At 41.0% G+C, this 23,493-nt stretch overlaps 10 protein-coding genes across 10 annotated transcripts; 5 read left to right on the top strand and 5 right to left on the bottom strand.

The window, feature by feature from the left end:
* Nucleotides 1-1,101: 1,101 nt before the first annotated feature.
* ATC70_010822 (uncharacterized protein) lies at nucleotides 1,102-3,564 on the bottom strand (the record flags this gene model as incomplete). The annotated part of the gene is made up of 5 exons (XM_064830028.1): nucleotides 1,102-1,712; nucleotides 1,770-3,020; nucleotides 3,094-3,322; nucleotides 3,375-3,451; nucleotides 3,516-3,564. The coding sequence occupies 5 exons, from the start codon at nucleotides 3,562-3,564 to the stop codon at nucleotides 1,102-1,104; spliced, it is 2,217 nt and encodes a 738-aa protein (XP_064682530.1).
* A 608-nt stretch (nucleotides 3,565-4,172) lies between these two features.
* On the top strand, nucleotides 4,173-4,875 carry ATC70_010821 (uncharacterized protein; the record flags this gene model as incomplete). The annotated part of the gene is made up of 4 exons (XM_064830027.1): nucleotides 4,173-4,184; nucleotides 4,240-4,304; nucleotides 4,362-4,459; nucleotides 4,508-4,875. The coding sequence occupies 4 exons, from the start codon at nucleotides 4,173-4,175 to the stop codon at nucleotides 4,873-4,875; spliced, it is 543 nt and encodes a 180-aa protein (XP_064682529.1).
* Nucleotides 4,876-5,070: 195 nt separating this feature from the next.
* On the top strand, nucleotides 5,071-7,330 carry ATC70_010820 (uncharacterized protein; the record flags this gene model as incomplete). Its single annotated transcript, XM_064830026.1, has 5 exons — nucleotides 5,071-5,476; nucleotides 5,556-5,723; nucleotides 5,775-6,076; nucleotides 6,133-7,129; nucleotides 7,194-7,330. The coding sequence occupies 5 exons, from the start codon at nucleotides 5,071-5,073 to the stop codon at nucleotides 7,328-7,330; spliced, it is 2,010 nt and encodes a 669-aa protein (XP_064682528.1).
* Nucleotides 7,331-7,367: 37 nt separating this feature from the next.
* Nucleotides 7,368-7,739, bottom strand: ATC70_010819 (uncharacterized protein; the record flags this gene model as incomplete). The annotated part of the gene is made up of 2 exons (XM_064830025.1): nucleotides 7,368-7,445; nucleotides 7,500-7,739. The coding sequence occupies 2 exons, from the start codon at nucleotides 7,737-7,739 to the stop codon at nucleotides 7,368-7,370; spliced, it is 318 nt and encodes a 105-aa protein (XP_064682527.1).
* A 532-nt stretch (nucleotides 7,740-8,271) lies between these two features.
* Nucleotides 8,272-9,760, top strand: ATC70_010818 (uncharacterized protein; the record flags this gene model as incomplete). Its single annotated transcript, XM_064830024.1, has 3 exons — nucleotides 8,272-9,136; nucleotides 9,208-9,400; nucleotides 9,460-9,760. The coding sequence occupies 3 exons, from the start codon at nucleotides 8,272-8,274 to the stop codon at nucleotides 9,758-9,760; spliced, it is 1,359 nt and encodes a 452-aa protein (XP_064682526.1).
* A 138-nt stretch (nucleotides 9,761-9,898) lies between these two features.
* Nucleotides 9,899-11,705, bottom strand: ATC70_010817 (uncharacterized protein; the record flags this gene model as incomplete). Its single annotated transcript, XM_064830023.1, has 6 exons — nucleotides 9,899-9,952; nucleotides 10,015-10,781; nucleotides 10,838-11,099; nucleotides 11,160-11,317; nucleotides 11,383-11,491; nucleotides 11,553-11,705. 6 exons carry the CDS (start codon nucleotides 11,703-11,705, stop codon nucleotides 9,899-9,901), a joined length of 1,503 nt encoding a protein of 500 aa, XP_064682525.1.
* A 1,319-nt stretch (nucleotides 11,706-13,024) lies between these two features.
* Nucleotides 13,025-14,552, top strand: CCC2_2 (Cu(2+)-transporting P-type ATPase; the record flags this gene model as incomplete). Its single annotated transcript, XM_064830022.1, has 2 exons — nucleotides 13,025-13,201; nucleotides 13,254-14,552. The coding sequence occupies 2 exons, from the start codon at nucleotides 13,025-13,027 to the stop codon at nucleotides 14,550-14,552; spliced, it is 1,476 nt and encodes a 491-aa protein (XP_064682524.1).
* Nucleotides 14,553-17,806: 3,254 nt separating this feature from the next.
* ATC70_010815 (uncharacterized protein) lies at nucleotides 17,807-19,445 on the top strand (the record flags this gene model as incomplete). The annotated part of the gene is made up of 5 exons (XM_064830021.1): nucleotides 17,807-18,462; nucleotides 18,537-18,680; nucleotides 18,760-19,071; nucleotides 19,144-19,250; nucleotides 19,312-19,445. 5 exons carry the CDS (start codon nucleotides 17,807-17,809, stop codon nucleotides 19,443-19,445), a joined length of 1,353 nt encoding a protein of 450 aa, XP_064682523.1.
* Nucleotides 19,446-21,316: 1,871 nt separating this feature from the next.
* On the bottom strand, nucleotides 21,317-21,781 carry ATC70_010814 (uncharacterized protein; the record flags this gene model as incomplete). The annotated part of the gene is made up of 2 exons (XM_064830020.1): nucleotides 21,317-21,462; nucleotides 21,520-21,781. The coding sequence occupies 2 exons, from the start codon at nucleotides 21,779-21,781 to the stop codon at nucleotides 21,317-21,319; spliced, it is 408 nt and encodes a 135-aa protein (XP_064682522.1).
* Nucleotides 21,782-22,324: 543 nt separating this feature from the next.
* On the bottom strand, nucleotides 22,325-23,360 carry ATC70_010813 (uncharacterized protein; the record flags this gene model as incomplete). Its single annotated transcript, XM_064830019.1, has 3 exons — nucleotides 22,325-22,542; nucleotides 22,602-22,843; nucleotides 22,894-23,360. 3 exons carry the CDS (start codon nucleotides 23,358-23,360, stop codon nucleotides 22,325-22,327), a joined length of 927 nt encoding a protein of 308 aa, XP_064682521.1.
* Nucleotides 23,361-23,493: the final 133 nt, after the last annotated feature.

Raw genomic sequence — 23,493 nt, 5'->3', positions numbered from 1 at the left:
AGCCAGCAGCAGCGCCGACGCCAAAATTGATTCCAACTCAGCTTATGTTTTTCTGCTCAAGATTGGACAGATTTTGTCTTTTTTCGACTTTTAGAATCTATTTTGTAATATTCGACTATACAAGCTGTGATGATCACCCTACGCTTCCTAATACATTCTTGAAGTACTTTTCAAGACGCTTCCAATGGTGCCAAGTAAAATAGGTGTTTTGAATAAAATCAGAGAGAAATTTGGTAAAATCTGAAATGAGGTTTTTAGCGAAAATAGCCATATTTTGCATATGAAAACCTTATAAAAGTAGTTTCAGAGGTTGCTTTGGATTGAGAGAAACATTTTGATTTAGTATATGCCATAGTAAAAGTCTTTATTTTCAAGGTGAAAAATGCGATTGTTTGATTTTCGATGAAAACCATGAGGGGTACCTCATGCTTTTTGGTTGAATTTTGGCCATGTTTTTTGGATTCCCAAAAAGTTGAGCAAAGGTGCCAGGAAGTTATTACTACTCAAGTACAATTGTTTGGCGTCATTCCGGTGACTCAGAAAGGTCTATATCTCAAGATATAAAGGCTTGAAAGCTGTCAAGTATGATTACGTTTTGCTGTAAAGCTTTATTTACACGACATAAATTACATCTTTGGTAGGTGAAATTTTATGGAAGGCCAGTTCTTCAGTCTGTGCAATTTCTAATTCAAGTAGGAGGCATATTGATTTTGGTAAAGTTAATTCATGCAAATTTTGATGTGTTATGTTGTTGGTAAGCTTATTAACAATGGAAATGAAAACCAGAATTTGCTGCTTGAATACTATGGTTTTGTACCTTCGCTTCGCTACGGTAAAACCCATCAATATATATAGTGAAGATAAACTTTCTCTCAATAAAAGCCAGCTGGTTTATGGACTATTTTGAATGACTCTCCACAAGCGACATGTGCCTCAACATTTGCAGCCTGCAATGCTAATGAATATCATGTGATGTATCATGAGCAAGTCTACAAGTATGCAACAATTCATTACAGAAGTACAGGAATAATGTATGATATATATTTAAAAGAAAAAAGGAGCTATGTACAAAGGATATACGAAGGAATATAGCAAAATAAATTAGAAATGAGGCACATTAAATGCTCGCATCGTCATGTTGACAATAGCAAATGTGCCCTCACCGAGGACAAACCCGCTAGCAACAACAACGATAAACACCTTGCCACCAATAGCTCGATAGGGCTCGACCCAAGCACGCAGACCACGGTGATTCTGCTCGTGCTTGTATTTGGGCTCATTACAAAACTTGTTCCAGAAATGCACAATGAGCCCACCGATCACACGAGCCAAGGTGAAATTGGGAGGATTGTACATACCAATGGCGAACGCAATGCCCTGAGGTATAAAACGGACCCAACCTTGCTTTTGACGATCAGGATAGAGCTCCTTGACCAATACAAATACAGCAAATAAGATGGCAAAAGCAATTACAAATTCAAAAACGTGAGGTGGTAATGGATGGCCATTGACAAGTCGAGACATGTCCAGCCATACTTGAGCAGTAGGTACAGGAAATTCAGGCCCAGGAATGCTGTAGATAGTTCTATACAGCAAATAGGCGCCGGTAGTGATGAAAACGCTTGCGAAAGAGCCAATCATTTGGCCGTAGAATTGAGCTTTGGGTGATGCACCGAGTAGATGACCTGTTTTAAGATCTTGCATCAAATCGCCTGTCATGTGGTTGTCAGTTTGGTTTCACCTCATACCCAAAAACAAGATAATCTTACCTGCTTGCTGAGCTCCTGCTTCGGCAATACCACCAGCAATCAAATTGGCAACAATGGCACCAGGCATCAATGTAGCTGTAATGCATTGTGATAATTTGCCAATACCAGACACAGGGTTCAAGTCAGTTTCACCGAGTGCGCGCACACCGAGCACACTGAGGAACATGGCAATGACAACGGAGACAAGTGTCATGCCAACAGGCATCGCCTCAGGTCCAAACACAGCACGCATCATCACGACACACAGAATGGTGGAGGCGATCAAGCCAATCGTAGCCACTTTTTTGGACACTTGTTGGCTCACAGGAGCATCCATTTCAACCACTTCCTCCTCGAGTACGTGCTCAATCATCTCCTCTTGCGCTGATCCATCGCTAGTACTAGCAACAGCATACAACCCTTCCTCTTGCTTACGACGCACTGTCTTGACAATACTCCTCACAAAAACAACGAGCAGTGACACACATGATTCTGCAATCATCACTCCCAAGGAAATCCACAAAATCCATCCCTTGGAGCCCGTCTTCCAGTCGTCGATAGGGCCAGGTGCCCAACCTGCGTAATAGGCAGCAGGTGACAAAATGCCCCAACCAATGACACAACCCAGCAGCATGGATAATGTCGTCGGTAATCCCATAATAATGCCCTGTCCAATGTAGCTAAAACTCGGTGTAAAATACCATTGCCACGCATTAAAGTCAATGAAGCCAAGCGAGAACCAGTTGAAGATGGGAATAGCATTGACGGCTGGCACAAAGTAGGACGACAAGGTGTACAAGGATGACACGGTGAAGGAAGCGATCAGTCCGTGTAATTTCAGGGACCAACTGTATTCGAATGATTCCTGTTCTTGTTCCGGCGCCTCGGGAGAAATAGCAGGCGCTGTGTATCTCTGCTGCTGCTTTTGCAGCTGTTGCTGTTGAATCAAGGGCTGACGCTCCTCATCACGCTGGTTTCTTCGTAGACGCAATGCGCTATTGGCGCCTCTCTTTGTGGCGGTTGTGTGATCGATCAGCGTTGGGTCCTGTCGTTGATGTAGCAGACTGATCATTTGGGCTGTAGCTGTACCTGAAGGAAACTTGAGTCTCTCTCGTATAATAGTCTCCTTTCGCAATGGAATGGCAAAAAATACACCGAAAAAGGCAACACCAAGGGACCAAAGTATCAATTGACAGCCACTCAATACAACGGCTCCAGTGGGATTGTCGCTTTTGGTCATCAATTCTAGCGCTGGGATGACACCTACGAAGCCTAATAACAAGAAAAGACAGACGGATTAGTAAGCGGCGATCACACACATCATTGAGTCATGCATTTTGTGTACCTGCTGCCAAGGGCATGGTTGCAGTAGCAACTGCGGTTGTTTGCAGTACTACATTTTCGATGGGCCCGAATTTCTGTCTTAGCATATGTTGGAAGGGCTTGAACATGGCGAAACCCAGTAGTGATGATTGCAGAGACATCATCGAAATCCATCCTGTTTGAAGGCCAAAGTACATGTTGGAGAAGCACATCAATGTACCGATTAAGAGACCACAGGCGACAGCCCGTAACTGTACAATGCATGAGATGACTGTACTCACCATTGAAAGAGAATAGACTTACTGTAAAGTGGCTCTCCTCATCGTCCTGTGTTGTCTGTGAATTGCCGTTGTGATGGCGCTGTTGAAAGGTAGTCGGATCTGCTTCAACGTCCACACGCAATTAGCTTGGATGCAATTGTTATTTCGGACATATCACATCTACCTCGAAATGAGTAAATCCCATGCTCTGTGTAATTGGTGTCTTTCGTCATTCTCTTCCAAGATATAAAGACCGGATGCCCGAGTTGATGTAATGTAAAGAGAAAGAAGAAAAAAGAGTTAGAGTTGATTTGATTCTTTTTATATCTGTAATGACCCGCTTTGGGTTTCTTTTACCAATTTAAGGCGATGACGATTATTATACGCTTTTCATTGGCCATCCATGTAGGTCGAAGGTTGCTCATTGGATTGCGCAAACATGGTCCATGATTGCATTTATAAGCAAATGTGGATGAAATATTCTAAAACTGCCGATTCAAATCTCATGAGAGCCTATTTTTCGGTATCTTGCATAGACAAAAGTATGGCTAAATAGATCTAAAAGATGGGGCATTTAAACTGCAATGTTTACTGCCCATTCTATCTATAACTGTCAAAGGCTCGCTAGTGATAAATCCCCCCCAGAGTACACTTGACCAAGCTCATTTGAACAGCAGCTGCCAAACTTGCTGCTGTTCAACCAAACAATGATAGCAAGTCGAGTCACCTCTATCCGGGGGAAGGGCATGTTTGAGAGTGGCTTCGCAGGGATATAGTCCAACAAAAACGGACGAGGATGAATTCAATCAAGCTTTCGTTCAACCCCCCTGAACATTTAAATATGCTGTCTACAGTAAGTGGATGTCAAATGGACACAATACACTCCAATGTACTGATTGACATGCCAGTCAAAATTAGCCAGAGCTTCTCCTAGATTATTCCAAGCATCCAGCAAGGCTTCTCGCTCATTAGCGTAAGATTTTTAGATGCATCCTATACTCGACAGTAGACTGATAGGCCATTTGTATAGCACAACAGCCAATGCAGCACCAGCAACCGAAAACAAAACCATCCTCGAACTTCCCAAAACTGTGGAGGCCTCTGAAGAGTTCAGTCAAGTGTTTGAAGGTAGGATGGACATACCGCTCTAATGCATTTGAATAACATGTGTTGCAGTGCCCAAAAGAGTGACACCCACACACGACATTCCTGTATGCAACCTCCAGTTAAGAGGCTACCTCCCTCAACAGCTCGACTTTTTCGCAGACTTTGCTCGCCGTGCAGCCTTCCACATGGGTATGCCTTGCTCTGGCACTGTGCCATTACCCACCCAAACCTCACGCTGGACAGTCATTCGATCACCCTTTGTCCACAAGAAATCACAAGAGAACTTCGAGAGAAAGACACACAAAAGACTGCTCCAGATCAAAGACGCTCATCCTGACGTTGTAGAGAGATGGCTGCGATACTTGACAATGAACGCACCAGCAGGTATTGGTATGCGCGCAACAAAGGTCGAATTCGAAACACTGGGAAAGAAATAAAACGGATAGACTTGATTATATGCAATAAACAGCCCTTTGGTTTTGAATGATTGATTTGATGTGCTTACAGTGCAACCTACTGGCACACACGTGAGGCCAGGCCAGGTTCATGCTTATAAGAAACATGCGAGTTTATTTCATTCCTTCTTTCTTCCCGTTTTCCATTCAGAAAAAAAAAAAACAAAAGACATTAGAATGACCCACTTTATATCAGCCACTACAGCATCCTCATATTCATCAGCATTTCCTCCTCTGCAAACGTTTCCATGGGCATTCTACAAACAATCATCGTTCCATCATGCATCACCTACCTCGTCAGCTCCCTCCACACCATCCTCACACCACCCACTGCACCTCTTTGCGGCACTAGCTCCGCCAAAGTATCCCGCCTACCTCAAACATACCACCTACGCCAGCCTGGCTACTGACCAATTTCAACATCTACAGCAAAAGAAGAAGCAAAGCACCAGCGACGACTACAATAAGGAACTCGTTGAAATGGACCTTCGTCTGCCTCAGTATTGGAATATCAACGATAAATCACGCCATTTGCAAATTGGTTTGAATGGCTATGAACTAACCTATCATGCTCATATTCCAGGTATATATAATCCATCATCATGCAACCTCTTTCGTGGGAAACCCATTGTTTATATGTTTTTTTTTTCTGTCTGGCGTAGGACCGGGTAAAAAAGAACTCACAGAGGCAGCATCTATTCGCACAAATTTCCCAATGAGGCCTCAGTGTGGTGTTTACTACTATGAAATCACCGTAGTCTCCATGGGAAAGGATGGCTTGTTTGCGGTAGGTCTCTGCAATGCTGCCCACACATTAGACAAACTGCCAGGTAAGTATCCCCATCTTATCATCGGCCAGGTACATTGACACATGTAACCAGGCGCCAGTGTAGGTTCAGTTGGGTATCATGGCCAAAATGGCCACACCTACAAGCAAAGCTCAAAGGGAACAGCCTATGGTCCCACCTATGGACATAGCGATGTCATTGGATGTGGCGTCAACTACTTTGATGGCACCGTATTCTTTACAAAGAATGGTATCTTGCTTGGACGTGCTTTTGACTCTATTGATCTATTGTCTCAGGAGCTGTATCCTTGCATTGGACTCAGTACACAAGGCGAGAAGATCACAGCAAACTTTGGGCACCATGAGTTTGCGTTTGACATTGTGCAGTACATCAAAGTAAGCTACATGATCAAGCTCAGCCACTCCCTTCGTTGACCACATTATGTATATAGGACCAACAGAGAGCGACTATTCACCAAGTGTGCCATGTGTCTGCTGAAGCATTGCCGCAAGAGAGATACAAAAATGACGTCCAATTGCAGGTAGATGCTATGGTTCTCTCCTACTTGACGCATCAAGGCTACATAGGTACTGTCAATGCCATGAAAAAGAACATGGACTATGTCGGCAACACGCAGCCAGACTCACCTGCAAGCAATGATAGCCACTTGGATCGAGACACAAGAAGCAGCATTCGGAAATCCATCATGGCAGGCCATGTTGATTTAGCCATCCAAAAGACGGAGACCATGTATCCCAACCTGCTGGAAAGCAATGCAGACCTCCTATTTCAGTTGAAAACGCGCAAATTCCTTGATATCCTGATAGATGATCATCGTTGTGAGCCACCTTCTTCTGTGCAATCACTCTGCTCTGCGTCTGATCCCAACATCAGTGATACGGATGACGATACAGTCAGTGTGCAGTCGGGAAGAAGCCGTGCTCAGAGCATCAGCAGCAACGACATTCAGCATCAAATACTCTACGAGGAACAGCCTGTAACATTCGGTCATCACAATGCGCCTCCATTGGTATCACCACCGCTGCCTGTTGCCGCGTCGGGAAGACGCTTAAGTTGGGCTGCTATTGCCGCTTCTCCCTCAACTGACTCGCATCTAGAAGAGCACCTCACACTGCAGAGCAATGGTGGTGCGAGAAGAAGACGCTTATCCAGTGTGAGTAGTCATCATGGCCGTCGTAGCAGCTATTGCAGCAATGTATCACTCAGCGAAGATGACGAAACACCCAAAACCATGAAAAATGTGCGCAAAGCGATGCATTATGGGCAGCAATTGCAAGACGAGTACCAGCACACGAAATACTGGAGTCAATTGATGGACCTGTTTACGCTGCTGTCATTTGCAGACCCTACATCAAGCCCAATAAGCCATTTGCTGGATATATCTCGTCGAGACCTGGTCGCCTCTGATTTAAACAATGCCATTCAAGGTAAACTTTATTTTAGATTAAATTATACACACCTTTGTTAACATGTGGTATTTATGCCAAATAGCATATCAGCATCAAGCCAACAAGTCGAATCTGGAACTGGTCTTGAAGCAGGCCATTGTGACAAGTAAAGAGCTTGCACTCTCTGGCCATGGAGGAGCATCCTTGATTCACATGCAAAGCCAATTCACATCCAAGTGATAAAGGGGAAGGGGTATCTGCCATCCAACTACTGCTACTAATCGCTTTTCTCTTGCACTACTTCACCTTTGGGCCATACCCCATCCTCTTGCCAGCCAGTAACTAGAATAGGGATCTATAGCCCAACATTAACCGAGAGTTCATTACTATTCAAACAATAAAAACTCACAATGTATTTCAATGAAATGGGTGTCTTGAGTATGCGGTGCTGATGGACCAACTGCTTATAGATGGCTTTCTGGTGTACCTCTTGCTCAAACGCAACATTGCACTTTCCTGCAACGGTGGCTGCATTCTTCTGCTTGTCCAAATACTGTTGATTGGGCTCTGTCCATGCTCTTCTTCTTGCCTCCCAAGCCTGTAGCCCTCTGGTGCAAGCCACGTTGTCGTTTGTCTCCTCAACGGCCATGTTGTATCGAGATCAACGGAGCAAGAGAAAGACGACCTTCATTTAAGCTTTCTTGAAAATTTTGATATCAAGTGGCCCAGTGACTCGTTAAACACATCCATCATGCTTCTTTCTTTCATTCATCTAGACAACCAACATCAAAGACGCTTTTACACTGGTAAGGCTGTTCATTTGCACCTGATTTACTTTGGTTATAGAGTAAATCCATGTACTAATGAGGATTTCGCTCTGGGGCTCGATAAAGATGATGACAACATTGGGTTCTGCTTATACTCTGACATTCAGACCTCAAGATGCAAGTACAAGAGAAAAGAATGCACTGGTTCATCTCATCAAGCAGCCGCCCGACATGCGCTACGCATCAACTTTGTAAAGAGACACAGTGTTGCTCTAGTGGACATGTCAAATCATGAAGCCATGTACCATGCACTTGCTCTGTCGACGGCCCAAACAAACGTCACTTTCAAAATGTGCGATAAAAAGCTTTTCGAGAGCCTTCAATGCAACATTTCGAGCCCTTTCATCAATTAGCATGTCTCAATCTGTCATCAACAACATCACCAACTACATGGAAAAACACCAGCAGGGCGCTCGCCTTACACTGACTGCCATAGCAACCTCTGTTTTGACGGCATCTGCCTTGATTAGCTACCAAAGAATAACACGTTCTCGGTTACAAGACGACAAGAAAGCGCTGAAAAGAGCTGTAAACGAGGAGCAACCAGCAGCCATCTCCATTATTGACGAGGAAAAGATGGAAGAGCAGAAAAAGGAGCCCATGGACGAATCTCTGGTACTGGAATTACTGGCTCGAAACACAGCATTCTTTGGCCACGAAAGTGTTTGCAAGATCCGCAAGTCCTTTGTCGTTATCCTGGGTGCAGGCGCTATTGGCTCATGGACGGCATTGATGTTGGTGCGTTCTGGTGTAGAGCATGTGCGCATTGTAGATCCTGGGTACGTGCGTTTGGAGAGTATGACGAGAAATGCGGTAGCCAAGATTGCAGACATTGGTAAATCCAAGGCATTGATTCTCAAAAAGTACATTGGCGACATTGCACCCAATGCCGATGTCCAAGTGGAGCGCACCCAACTGACAAAAGACAACATGGGTGATTTACTGGCGGATGCACCTGACTTTGTCGTGGATACTCTGCCTGATGTCAAGGAGAAGGTGCTTGTTGCCAAGTATTGCAGAGAACACAATATCAAGATTGTCAGTGCCATGAGCGCAGGCGCCAAGGCTGATCCCACTTTGATCCAAGTAACCGATGTGAATGATACAATGACGGATCCTCTTGCTCGCATGTACAGAAGACAATTGAGAAAGTTTGGTATAGATCGTGGTGTTCCTGTTGTGTATTCGACTGAAAAGAGCCTACGTTTGGATAGCAAAGGTGTGTGTGTGTGTGTGTGTGTGTAAAGACAGACATACGTCCTATTCTAGTATGAAACTGACAACATGTAGATTTCAGCACTCGCTCTTTGCCCGTCTTGGGACCCGTAGCTAGTATGTTTGGCATGGCATTGGTCACCTATGTCATTGTTCAATTAGCAGAGTTCACAGCCTACAAGTTGCCCGCAAACAAGATGCGCGATGGTGTGTATGCTAGATTACAGAAGGAATTGGCAGCAAGAGAGCAGGTCATCTTTAACAATACGTAAGTTTGTGTTTGCAGTCTTCTGAAGCGACATGCTAACATTTCTCGTGGGGACGCAGAACCGACGTCTTAAGCGTGAACGAGGTTGGATATGTGTTTGATGAGTTTTGGCAGGGAAAGAGCGCCGTCTCTGGTGCACAAGACAGAGCCTTGGTTATGACTCGTTGGAACTTGTCTCAAACAAGTAGCCTGGTGAATACGGTGCTAATGACAAAAGATGAAGCAAATGTGCACGATAAGCTCCCCCAAGGCACAGATCTCGCTGCACATTACGGCCCCGACATTGTGGACAAGATCAATGCACAATTTGCATTGGAAAAAAAAATGCAGCAATTGTGGGACGCGTCTCCCTCAGCTTGAGGCGATAGATACTAGATAATAAACCTGTTGTTATGTGGAATCATTTATTGAATGCGAATACTACTCAATTGGGTGCTTATGTGGGAACAAGAAGGGGGCGGTAAAAGGTGATAGCTCCATATTATGTACAGTGTTTGTTTAGATTGGTATCTTTTCTACTTCAGCACGAGCTTCTTGCCATGATTCAAGGTTCTACGCATGAAAATCTACGTTAATAAATCGTTCAGATAGCCAGGAATCAAAACCAAGTTTACCTTTTGACAATAGCGAATATGTATTTTAGCATATGCAATCAACATATCACGCATATCTTGAATCTTTTCGGTTTGAAAGCGGTCTAGATCTGACTGCAATTCAGAGGAAATGGCTGTTAAATCAGTGCGAGTAATGTCCAGTGCCTCTTGAAGAACACCCATCGCATCTTTGGACATGCCGATTTGGTTGCGACGAGTCGCTTCGGGATTGACATCAATGATGTTCTGCAATGTATGGCCTACAGCGCTAATCACTTTCATAGGGCCGCCAGTCCAGCCATTGCTGCTGGACCGCATAGGTGGTCTATTGGCAGTGCTGTCATTGTTGCTATAGTTGGCTGGTAAAGCATATGGGTTCTCTTCAGGCTGCTCGTGTTGGTCATTCATTTCATCTACATTGATCGCATTGGATCCTATCGTTCTTTCTCTGGTCATTGCTTCCTCCAACCGTCTAGCCTCGTTCTCCATTCGCAATAAGCTATCCAAATTCTCCTTTTTGCTATTTAATGAATTCTCGATCATCTCGACTTGCACATGCTTCATATGACGAAACTTCAGCACCTGTTTAATGATTTGAGCAAACTGAGCGTGCTCTTGGATAGGCTCGGCAAATTCTCCCTCCAACGAAGTGACCATTTGACCAGTTTCTGTGTAAGATGCATCCACTGCTTGTCCCACTTTCTCGATAGCATTAGCAACAGCGCCCGTTTCGTTTAAACTGAATCCATTGTACACTGCTCCTAGTTCTGCATAATCATTTGCCAATTCTATGTACATGCTCTATTAGGATGCGCTACAATTTGCACTCATAAAACGAATATACCTCCTAGTCGACGAATGACTTTACGCTGGCTCTTGTCCAAATTGTTGCTCATGTAATTTGCAATGCGAAAGGTAAATTTCTCTGATTCCTCGAATCGAGGGTCTGGATTTCTCAATTGATATGCAGCAGAAGGTGTTGGGACTTGGTTGCTGGATAAGACGGCATTGAATGTGTGGGCTTGTAAATCGGGTTGCTGGCTAATCACCATCTGCAGAGGGTTCTTGGGTAAAGTGGAGAGCGGTGGTGAGTGAAGGACATCCGACTACAGCACAGCAATAAGATCAGTAGCTGGAAAGTATACGCAAAATCCCCAAAAACATACCCAAGTAACGTTACTTTCCAAGAATCTGTGGAAAACATGGTCTTTCCCCAACTCGGGATGCTTGGCAACTCTGTTCAAAAATGTCTGCAACATACGCTTTCTCTTTTCCACCATGGGCAAATCGTCCTTGACTCTTGTTTGCAGTGCAGCATAATCAACTAGAGATTGATTCTATCAGTCCACTGATGCCAATCTCCCTGTGTTTTTTTTTTTGGTAAATTACCTAAAGAGTGCTTTTCGGGTATAGGTGGCACAATTAAGGCAGGATGAAGTAATGTTAAAGCCTTTCTAAACGATTCAAATTCGCTGTATCTGCGTTTTGTCTCGATATCCTAGTTCCAGCGTCAGTAACACTAGCAAAAGGAAAAGCAAGATTGCCACAGTGCAATTTACCCCAATACGAATATGATAAGCGATATAACTCTTTCCTGAAGGTGAATCTGATTGCTTTTGTGCTCCAGTAATGAAAATGTAATTTTCGTCGTGATGAAGTGCTCTTTCAATGTTGCAGCCGCAGCTTGGCTTGAGCGAGTTTCTTTGGCTCATTTGTAGGTTTACGGAAAATAGAGAAGAAAAAGAAAAAGGTAAAATGGTTTGCTTGAAGCGGTCTATGCTCATTATTCAACATCCTCCTCCTTACATCAGGGAAAAAAGCAGTACGACGAATAACATCTCCTGTTTAGGAAGGCCACAGCTTACCTACTGTTCTACGCTTGTACCTGGATGAATGACGGCATAATGCAAGGAGAATGTCTAGTATACGGTATAATCCAACGATAAAGCACTCGTGTGCCACAGTCTTTCAGAGTAAGCATTTATTAATCAACATTTCTGATACTTATTGATTGACGATTGATTGATAGAGAACTTGAGCAAGCTAAATGATATGATAACAGCAAATTCTATTTTACCGAGATCAAAGAGTGTATCGTGGCAATTACGGATTATTCATTGAGAATACATGTAGAGATTGTGTATATTTCAATGCTTGATAGCTGCTGCTTATCAACAACATTTGGTCCACTCACTCAATGCAACCTCATCTGACGCATCCGCCCAACAAAATGTAGGTCCGTAGCCCAAGAATCCCCTCTTGAATGTATCTACAGGCGTTGATCTGGTATTTTTGTTGCTATTTTCATTAAATAAGCGCGCCAAAGCACATCTCTCCTACACGCAATGCACGAAAGCAGAACAAAAAAAGTGCATTAAATGCGGGATCAAGTTTTCTGGACTCTCTCAAGCAGCCAAGAGGTGTACTGGTTGGGAACTCTCCATGACTAATCCTGTTTAACTCAAGACTTGAACACAAATCAGCATTTTTGTCAAGTTTTTAAACAACAGGCCCACCTATAATACAGCGTAAACTAACGGTCAATTTCTGCATATTTGGATAGCATTTTCAATAAGCGAAATCAAGGCTCATCATGTGCAAATCCGAAGAGATGAAAGTTTGAGTAACTCTGAGCAACGGGAGACGTTTAAGCTATGTTACGCTTGGCAGACAGCTGAAGCTTTCGGTGTGAACAATAAGAAATCGAGACATTGACACTTGTGTAAGCCAGAGAAGCATTAATGTCAATAGATGGATTTGTACAGCATATTTAGCTATATTCAGGTATAAAGTCCATTGTAAGATCAATAAAGAATTCCCTAATCAGTACCTGTGAGAATTTCTTGGGAATCTGGTGAATGATAGAATGACACTTTCCATGCTATGCTCTAAAGTGATTGTACTCTCATCAAGGCCTATAGTTTTAGTACTACCAATGTTTCGATTTGTATAAAAGGAAGCCATTTTCATCTGCAAAACCCTACTTTTTCTCCTGATATTCTTTCAACTCATACAAACACACACACACACTATGGATGAAAAGACAGAAAAGAATCCATCCGTAGCTGGCTCTATTGAAAAGATTGACATTGAACATGCCAGCACATCAGAAAACAAGAGATTCATAGGCACACCTTCAGAGAAGAAATTAGTCAAAAAGATCAACTTGGCATTTGCTCCGTTCTTGTGTCTCATCTTGTTCATTCAGGTATCACTTGCAGTCGAGATCCAACCATACGAAAAGACTAATTTTTGTACAGTTTTGCGACAAAACAACGCTGTCCATAGCTGCCATTCTTCCACAATTCTACAAAGACACTCATATCACTCAAGATCAATACTCTTGGATATCATCCATCTTTTACTTGGGCTATCTTTGCATGCAGATATTCAACAACTACATGCTCCAGAGATATCCTATAGCCAAATTTGTGGGCATCGTGCTTGTCATTTGGGGCGCTACTTTGCTTTCCATGGCATGGGCAACCAATTTTAGTCAACTGGCCGCACTCCGTTTCTTACTTGGCTTCTTTGAAGCTGTGACATATCCTGCCATGTTTCTACTCATTGCCACTTTGTACAGACGGTCAGAACAGGTCATTTGGTTTGGTGTCATGTTTATGAGCAATGGATTAGCTGGTATTCTCGGCAGCATCATTGGCGTTGGCGTCTTGCAAATGCCTACTGTAGGCAGCATCTCTCCCTGGAAGTGGTCCATGATCCTCTTTGGCTCTTTCACTTGCCTTTTGGGCTTCTTTTACTTTGTGTTCTTGCCCGATAGACCTACATCACGCTGGTTCAGATTGACAGAAGAAGAGAAAGAGATTGTGGAAGAACGCGCTCGAGATAATGCCGTTGTTCCTACTGTTGCCATCAACTATGCTCAAATCAGAGAAGCAATCCGTGAACCTCGCTTCTATTGCTACACTTTGATCTCTTTGTTCGGTAACTTTCAGAACGGTGCGCTCACTAATTTCAGTACAATCATCATTAAAAATCTCGGCTTCACTGGCGTTAGCACCATCTTATTGAATATTCCTAGCGGTGTTATGACAATCTTACTGATTGCTCTGTTTACGTTCATCAGTAAAAAGAAAAACGAAACCATCTACGTTGCTATTGCTGCTACGACAGTCTCCTTGGTAGGTTTGATCATCTTGACAGCCATTCCTGACGGCGGTGGAAGACTTGCTGGTTTGTATCTTGCCTGGGGCAGCACTCCTGCGTACTTGCTCATGCAAGCTTCAATCACCAGTAATGTGTCTGGATACACAAAGAAGATTTTCTATACCTCTGTCAACTTGATCTTTTATACCTTTGGCAACTTTATCGGTCCTCTTTTGCTGGTTGAAAAGGACTCTCCTCGTTATCTCACTGGAATGGGTGTCTATGTTGCCTGTAATATCATCAACATCTTGTTGTTTCTTTTTATTCGCCACAGCTATGTCAAGGAGAACAAGAAGCGTCAAGTTGGCAACGAGTTATCTAATGTCGCATTGCCTGGTGAATTGGAAGACATGACAGACGTTGAAAATAAGTATTTCGTCTATCGCCCTTAGGACTATTTCTCTTCTTTATCGAATATATATATATATATATATATATATTTCATGGTATAATCTCATATTTATCAATAAATTACTAAGCTATTTCAACACGGTTTTGTGTTCATATTCCCAAAAATACAGTTTATTCACTTCAATTTTGTATAAACCAAACAGAGAGACAGATTTAGACTGAATACAAACGAGAGAGAGAGAGAGAGGAGAATCTTACATATTAAACTCGAACCATCAAACAAAAATACGTAAGAAACAATTTACAACTGTAGATCAGACTCTTCTAGAGTGCGCCATGTCTGTACATAAAACAATTCATATAACAGACAGGCAACATGCTTGCATTACCTCCTACTACTCAAATATATGCAAAGCGCAGTAAAATTGTTGTTAATTCAAGACGTGATTTCTCGTGCTAGAAGCCGTTTCAGACTTTCGAAATAGCTCCAAACAGCTGCTTTCAAGTAGCACCAACTTGCTGACACGTTTGCTCAACTTTTTAGGGACGAAAAAAAACATCACCAAAAATCGACTCAAAACCATGAGGAGGTACCTCATGGTTTTCGTCGAAAATCAAACGATCGAGTTTTTGACCTCAAAAATGAAGACTTTTACTATGGTATATATTAAATCAAATTGCTTATATCTATCCAAAGTAACCCTTAAGACCTTATTGGGGAGACCTTTATACGTAAAATTCCGATATTTTCGCCACAAACCTCATTTCATATTTTCAAATGTTGCTCAACAAGCTTGTTCAAAACATTTGCTACAAGTAGTACCATTGGATGCGCCTTGAAAAGTACTCCAGAAAAGCATAAGAGAGTATGAGATGATCATTACGATTTATATAGTCGAATTTTACAAAATAGATCGAATTGTGTTCCAAAACTTGGAAAATGAACAAATAAAGGACAGAATGCCGAGCGGAGAATCAATTGATTTTGGCTGGCAATATCAATGCCATGCTAATTGCGAAGGTAATCAACGCTGTTGGGAGCTCATAAGAAGAGCATTATGAATTGGGATACCTTAAAGTTCTGTCTAGCCACTGTATTTTGTTTTTGGTGCGCGGTTTTTGTATTAGCGGCGAAATTGCTTCATTGCAAGATGTTTCTCGTAATACAACACCTAATGCGACTGTTCTATGCAACATTTTGTTATACTTTGAACGAGCTCTAACTGTTGATTGCACCAAAGTAGATGCTTTCTAAATTATTGAGACACCCAAGCACAGCTGTTTTCCAGCACTAATTCTTTGTCTTACAAACTATTTAAAAGCATTACAAATGCGATTGCGATTAGTCATGGATTTATTTCGTATTGCTAAGCAACATACTCTACTTTGATTCACAAGACGTTTCCATATCATGAATCAGATGATATCATAACGCAGTTAGTTTTTTGAGCTAGAAGCTTAGTTGTATGCTAAACTTTCCGAATCTATTTTGATACACAGTTAGAACACTTGTGTTCCACAAAGTGTCAAACATTAACGTTCAATGTTGTCAACCTCAGAGAGAATTAAAGTATAGTCTTGGTTTTAAGATGTTCTTCATTGAATATCTTAGTAGGAATTGGATTCTGTGTTATTGTAACAAGGTTGATCTGCAAATATATACCATCTATAATGCATTACCAATCAATAATCTGATTCGCTACAAACTATTTTGATTTTTAAAAAGAGGTCCGTGTCCAAGCAAAACCCGAATTTTCACGATAACTATTTAGCACACTGTTAATTTCTGAGAATTCCCTTAGAAATAAGCAATAATTAGTTATTTTCGCTTGAGATGATAGCGTATCAGAATGATTATCATTAGAAGCCGTTGATTGATAGACAAGACAGTACTATTAATGGAACATTAACCCAGATGCTTGCATTTTTATTCTTTTCTAAAAGTAGAAAAAGCACATTTTAGGATGACAGGAAATCTAGTTTTTCGATTCGCCTAGTTCTTACATAAAAACGTTTCCAATGTCAGGGATCAGTGTATTATCTAGTTCTGCATTCTTGAATCTGAAAAAAAAAATGTAAATGTGAGAGTAGTAATATTTAAAGCAAGCCTATCGCTCATGATTCTACATGGATTTAGTCTGGGGCCCATCAAGATTTTCACCAAATTTTCATTATGTACATTTAGGCAGCCAAGTTTCGTTTTCATCAAGCGACAAGTATGAGACATGGAAAAAAGCGTAGAACGTAATGTTTCAAATTTGAAATCTTCATTGATTTCATTTAAGGAAACACCAAGGCAATAGCTAGTTACCAGTGCCATAGCTCAATCTATCTTGAAAGCAAATGTGCCAGTTCTTGCGCGTTTTGATGGATCAAAATGACATGTTTTAGGACATTTTATTAGTCAGAAGAACATAAAATGTGTGTAATTCTCGTATCAAAGACATTGAACCAAGAAATTGGTACTTTGATCCCCGAGCAACTGTGAAGCATGCGAAATGATGGATGAACCAGCACCCTTTCACGTTGTGTTGACAGATGGTTTAGTGGACTTGAGTTATAAAGAGCGTACCTGAGTTACATCCTTTTGAAATCAAGAAAAGATCAAGTGCTGCGCAATATAACTGCACGTTACTGGATCATAATCATATTGAATTAAATCCCACTTCGATCTGCCGCAACAATGGTATATGCGGGTTTCTTGGTCGTGAACCATGCAGAGGCACATTGAGTGTTTTCTCTAGAGTACAAGCTTGCTCGAATCAATATTTTTTCAGCATATTCAGCGTTGATTGGTCTCTTTGAGGGGTCAAATTTACTATATATACATAGATCTAGGTGTAAAATGTAAATTGCTAGATTTCCAACATGAATTTTGCACTAAAAATCAAACAAATGATATAACTTGCTCAATCTACAAATAGTAAATTTTGGATTTTGGCTAATAATTTGAAATCCTTTTTTTTTTTTTTTGTTTTCTGCATCAAACCCTATAAGTAAGATTTGAATAGCAGAATTATATTTGTTGCCTTTTTCCTTTTTTTTTTTTTCTTCTTGAAAAAAGTCTACGAACATCCTTCATTAGCTTTTTGATTCATCATTCTTATTCTTTTTATTTAGTTCTTTCCCTAGTTCAGAGTAGGTACATCTATTTGAAATTTTCTGTCTGTGAAGCTGTAAAATAACAGTGGTTCCATCCTTAGATTTTGAACTATTGCTCACTGACATTGGATGCACATTGCGTACAAAACGATATTTCTATTTACTGTAAAAAGACAATTTCGGATATTGCAAAATGAAGGAAAATCAGAAGGAATCAATGAATGTAGACATTTATCAACAGCAACATCAAGAGCAGGAACAACAACGAAATCAGCAAGAAGACATCCGGCACTTGTTATCAACAGGACTTGATTTCAATCAGTCACTTCAGCAGCAAGACGATCAAATAGACGCTAATACTTATTTTGATGCATGCTCAGACTCACTAATGCAACACTTTATTCAAGATCACACGCTCTATGTACAACGACAAAACACAAGCAATGATGCTTATCTGAATATCCTGAATGACGCATCCATCCCCACCCTACATTTAATGCCTCTCAGTAATGTAAGCAACGTGACAAATGCCAATACGAAAGAAGACTCCACTCACCAGCAAGATCAGCCGAAAGTGAGAGGCGAGCAAGATGTATTCAACGAACTACTGCAAATGGCGGCCTCCGCCTCCTCGACAAACAACACAAGCAGCAATTCATCCTGGCTTAATGAATACAATGAGAGTCCACTTGAAAATTCCGTATTCATTACCAAGAATGATGAACCGAAATTCTTTGACGATTCATTCCTATCCTCGAGAACAGGCAACATCCATTTAAAACCGCTAGAATCCAATATGAGCAACATCCAAAGCATCAATACCCCTTTAACACCTATGGAAAACGACAGGTAAAATTGGTTGTTCTTTTTTATTCCATGTCCTCCGACGACTAATCTAGAAATTGCATCCACTCTTCCCACAGCCGAATATACAATTTGGAGATAGTACAGCAACCAGAACGAGCCAGAATGTGTGGATTTGGTGATAAAGACAGACGGCCCATCTCCCCTCCTCCCATACTAAAATTGTCGGTTCTTACCAAGAATGGAATAATCATAGATCCAGAGTAACTATTTCACTTATTTATAATGTGTATTCTAGAACTAAAAAGAAACCAATGACAACCTTCTATAATTTGTTTGTAGAACATTTGATGTGTCATTTCTAGTGGTTACATGTGACGCTCACCAGCAATTCGAAACCTCAGATGCGGCTGAAAATTTAAGGAATGTGAAGCCTAAAATTGACACCATCCCAACAGTGGCCATCGATGAGAAAGGTAGAGAGCAATACAGTGCCGTTCGAATGCGAAATCTAGCGGGTGCCACCGTGGCATCTGCCGAGAAGCTATACGATCTGGACGGGAACCTAGGCATATTTTTCATATTTCAAGACATCAGCCTAAGAATTGAAGGCGTGTTTAAATTGGAGTTCTCGCTGGTGGATATAGAAAATCCGTAAGTAAATGATGGAAGATGATATCAGAATGATAAATCAGTGCCAAATCTTTACAAATCACATTACTTTAGACCATTTTTACACTGTGTCAATACTCACTCTGCAAGCCCTGTGCTAAAGACGATCGAAACCAAGCCTTTCACTTCGTTTACACCCAAGAATTTTCCCGGTGTTGTCCGTAAGTTTGACGTTGCAAATTTCCTTTTCGAACTTGATAATCTAAGTTTGTTCCAAACCAGAATCAACACCGCTATCCGAGTGCTTTGCTAAACAAGGCGTCAAGATACCAGTGCGCAAGGAGAAGGCAAAAAAACAGAACAAAAAGGTGTTCTCTACAGCGCAGTTTCTGTCAGATATGGACAAAGATTGCTAATGGAATACGCAAATCGACGATTAATTAACCGATTTATTTGTCGATTTGTAATTGTTTCACCTAAAGGAATCAATATCCCCATTTTTCCATATTTGAAATAAAGCAATTTTTTGCAATCTATCTTTCTGTAAAGTTCTACAGTAGTGCTGCATTCAAAATGCTCCAATGAATGTTGATTGCGCAGCTTTCGGCATTTTGTTCTATATAGTATGTGATAGTGATACGAAAAAATATCGCTCTCTATCCATGCCGGATCAATTTAGAGAGCGAGGCTAAATGATACGATCGATTCTCAATTCTTGTATATTCCATCGTACTGACTAAGACTTTGTTTTGACTAAACTCAAGCCAAACTTGCATGTTGAAAAAAAAAAGGGTTCAGAAAACACTTGGCAGGGATACTCAATGAGTATCACCCACCCGTTCACTCAAATATACAAAAGAGCACTTGATATTAAGAGTATATCCATACAGGCATATGCTTAAAACCATCCGATACATAGTAGCGGTATTAAAATCGTCCGTCCGTATCTACACATGAGCATTTGGCTACGGTCATATGTATAAAATATAAAAGTGCGCAGCGAAAGCGAAAGACAGCAACCAGACTAAGCTATTATTACAATGCCTGTCAGTTCTCAATTCCCTTAATTCAAGGCTCTTAAGAGCATGGCAGTGGTTTTGCCACCACCAGCCAACAGCTGCCGACCCCTCAAACTGGGTAAAGCTCCACCAAAATGCTTGCTTTCGATTTGGTAATTTTTGGCCTAATTGCGACTTGGTCAAGCTATTTTGCGAGATTCGACTATATAATTTGTGATGATCATCTCACACTTCTTTAACCTTTATTAAAGTTCTTTTCAAGCCGCATACGATGGTGTTATTTAAAGGAGATGTTTTGAATTAAGTTATAGAGTAAATTCTGAAAATATGAAATGTCGTTTTTGGCAAAAATGTCGAGATTTTACTTAGGAATGTCGTTCAAACAAAACTTCAAAGGTTACTTTGGATTGATAGAAACATTTTGATTTAATGTATGCCTTAGTAAAAGTCTTCGTTTTGGAGGTCAAAAACGCGATTGTTTAGTTTTCCATGATTTCAATGAGGTACCCCCTCATGGCTTTGAGTCGATTTTTGGCGATAATTTTTTGATCCCAAAAATATTGAGCAACAGTGTCAGAAAGTGAGTGCTAGTCGAGAGCTATTGTTTGTTGCTAATTTGGCGGTTTAAAACAACCTCTAATCATAGAAATCACTGTTCGATTGCTTCTGAATTTCGCTGTGTTTTGCATACTTTCGAGTAGTAAGAGGCAATCCAAGTATGCTGCCTACGCGCATATGAGTTATTTCTACGAATTTAGACGCGGAACATCTTAGAAGCTTTAAATCCACAATTACAGGCTACTTACAAGGGTATTCTCTGGTAAAATTAATATATTTTGTGGATCATTTGGAAGAGTGCATTGTAAAATACAGGAAACTTGCCAAGAAAAGCTCAAAAGGAGTAATCCATATCCTATCAGGCAAATCTAACAATCGCAGCGTAGCTCTATGCAATGACACCACCTTCCTAAATAATAATATACCTATTTCTCGGCTCCCATTGCCCACATAATAAATCAGTATCCAAACACGTAAAGGCTACAATTTCTTTCTCGAAAATTTTTCATCAAGCTCCCACTTATTGGGATACGAACGATACATGTTTGAATTGCATATATTGTAGAACATAGACTTGTACTAGGCAATTCATGCCAGACATCAGGATTGCTTATATTGAGGATGCGTCTGAAAGTTATACACCATTTCGCATGAATTTATTTAAAAAATTTATTGATATCGATACGTTTATATACATCGTATTGCAATATTTACACAAGGCGACAGCCGTTCTTATCTGTAATTGCATTCATGGCAAGCAAAACCAAATCGACCGTCCACCAAATACCACCTAAACCACCCGTGATCAGCTTGAGTGCTCCCAGCAAAACGTATCCCAGGTAGAATCGATCAGCACCTTTTTATATATGGTCAGAAATATGACGCTGACGAAAATTTTATACCATGTACATACCTAATGAACCAAAAAACACTGATAAAATAATAGCAGAAGTTCGCTCACGATCTGAAGTGCAAATATCTGGTGGGAATTCCTTTTTGGCATTCCATAAATAAGTAATAAGAGCTGTTACAGCAATGGTGGTGATCCAGCCAGCGCCAAAATGGACACGATACTCTCGTCTAATACGATTCCATTTTTGACTGCAATCTTCTTGTGGTTGGCTTACTCCAGCAAGCAAAGGAGAAGCTTCTTCATCACGGCGGTTATGAGACATTTGGTTTTTACGTAGTTTGTATAGTATTAATGGGATGAGAAAAATCAAAGGATACAGCTGTTTCTTATTTATACGATTTTGCAAGATGACCACATTCATGCATCATCACCCGGACAACTGCAAGCATTCACGGACTCAAATAAATATGAGTCAAATTTTCATGGCGTAGTCAACCCACATTACCCAGTGATTAAAAAAAATCATGCAACTATGCTTTTGTGATACAATCAAACATCCCAAATAGCTGGAATCCACCAAGAAACCCCTGGGCATGTCTTTTGTGCGTACGCACGACCTGTTCTACCTCAATTTAGCTTGCTATAAAGGTAACATAATTCTAAATTTATTTGGGGTTTTTTGTGAGATGTTTGCTGGTGAAAAATAAACAGAAAGGAAGGATAAAGAATCTATACAGAAGTGTGGTTTTAAAAGAGAAAATTAAACAAAAAGGAAGTGAGCACAGACAATTAGAAAGAGATAAAAGGAATATTAAACTGTAAAAAAAAAATGCATGATATAGTATAACAAAAAAAAAAAGAGATTTTAAATGGCCTTGTTCTTAGCAGCCTTTGCTTCAGCCTTGGCCTTCATCACTTGATTGTATTCTGTATGTAAAAGAACATCCCAGAAAGTGAAGAAAGGTTGAGCAAAGTTGGTCTTGATGCCATGAGCTTGATGATGGATATCATGGTAATTGACATTGTTGCCGAAACAGACGGTAAGTGGGTCCCAGGGGAAAGCATAGCCACAATGATCACCAACTAGTGAAATGCATCAACATCAATCATTCAACGCTCAATCTAATTGCCGTTCAACTTACTTGTTTTGAGGGTGGAAAAGGTAAAGAACCACATGCCCATCTTTGCAGACATGCCAGTTACTTCAAATGCAATAGCAGCACCGCATGTATCCAACAAAAAGCCTTCCAAAGGATGATTGTACAAAGCGCCGAAAGCATAAGGGACATAAAGGCGATGATGATGCGAGTGCATGTGCTTGTACATGAATGTGAATGTGTGTGCCAGGCGATGAAGTACGTATTGATGAGTGTCTACAATAACCCTATGATACATGTCAGTTTTGACATATAAGCCCTCAATAGTATGACTTACATGGCAACGAAGAATTGGACACAGGGTACCATATAGTTTTGGATGAAATAAGCAATGTTGTTTGCAATGGTGAAAGCAGAGTCTTTAGGTTGACCGAGATTTGTCATGATATTGAGAACAATGGTGGAATATCTATTGATGGCATTATCGTATTTTATTTGATCAGCAGCAGGGTCCAAGTTCTTCATCAGAGCGATGCCGAGCACAATTTGAACGACATGTTGAAGTGCTACCATCAAGAGCACTTTACCAAAGCCCACCTTGTTTCGCTTATTTCTGTCTTCTGGTGAGTGAATGCGGTATTTCTCGAAAAATGGGATCTCAAGTCTCATCAAGATTTCAAAGATTGAGCATTGAATCCAGTAGACAGCAATGGGGACCCAGATAGCCATTAATTCGTCAGACCAAGGGTCGAGGCTTAATCCAGCAGATAAACCGGAAGGCTTCTTGGCAGTCGTTGTATTCATATTATGAGTGCAAAACTAGAAAGAAAAGAGAGTGGAAGAAGGAAAAGAATAGAAAACTTCAATATTTATGGTCTCATAATATACGGAACGCAAAATTTTTATTCTTCTTTTTATATTCTTGCCTGATTTTCGG

Source organism: Mucor velutinosus (genome assembly GCF_035048745.1).
Source record: "Mucor velutinosus strain NIH1002 chromosome Unknown tig00001564, whole genome shotgun sequence".
Taxonomy (NCBI): Eukaryota; Fungi; Mucoromycota; class Mucoromycetes; order Mucorales; family Mucoraceae; genus Mucor; species Mucor velutinosus.
The sequence above is the reverse complement of the archived record's forward strand: the minus strand, read 5'-3'. Positions and strand labels throughout refer to the sequence as shown.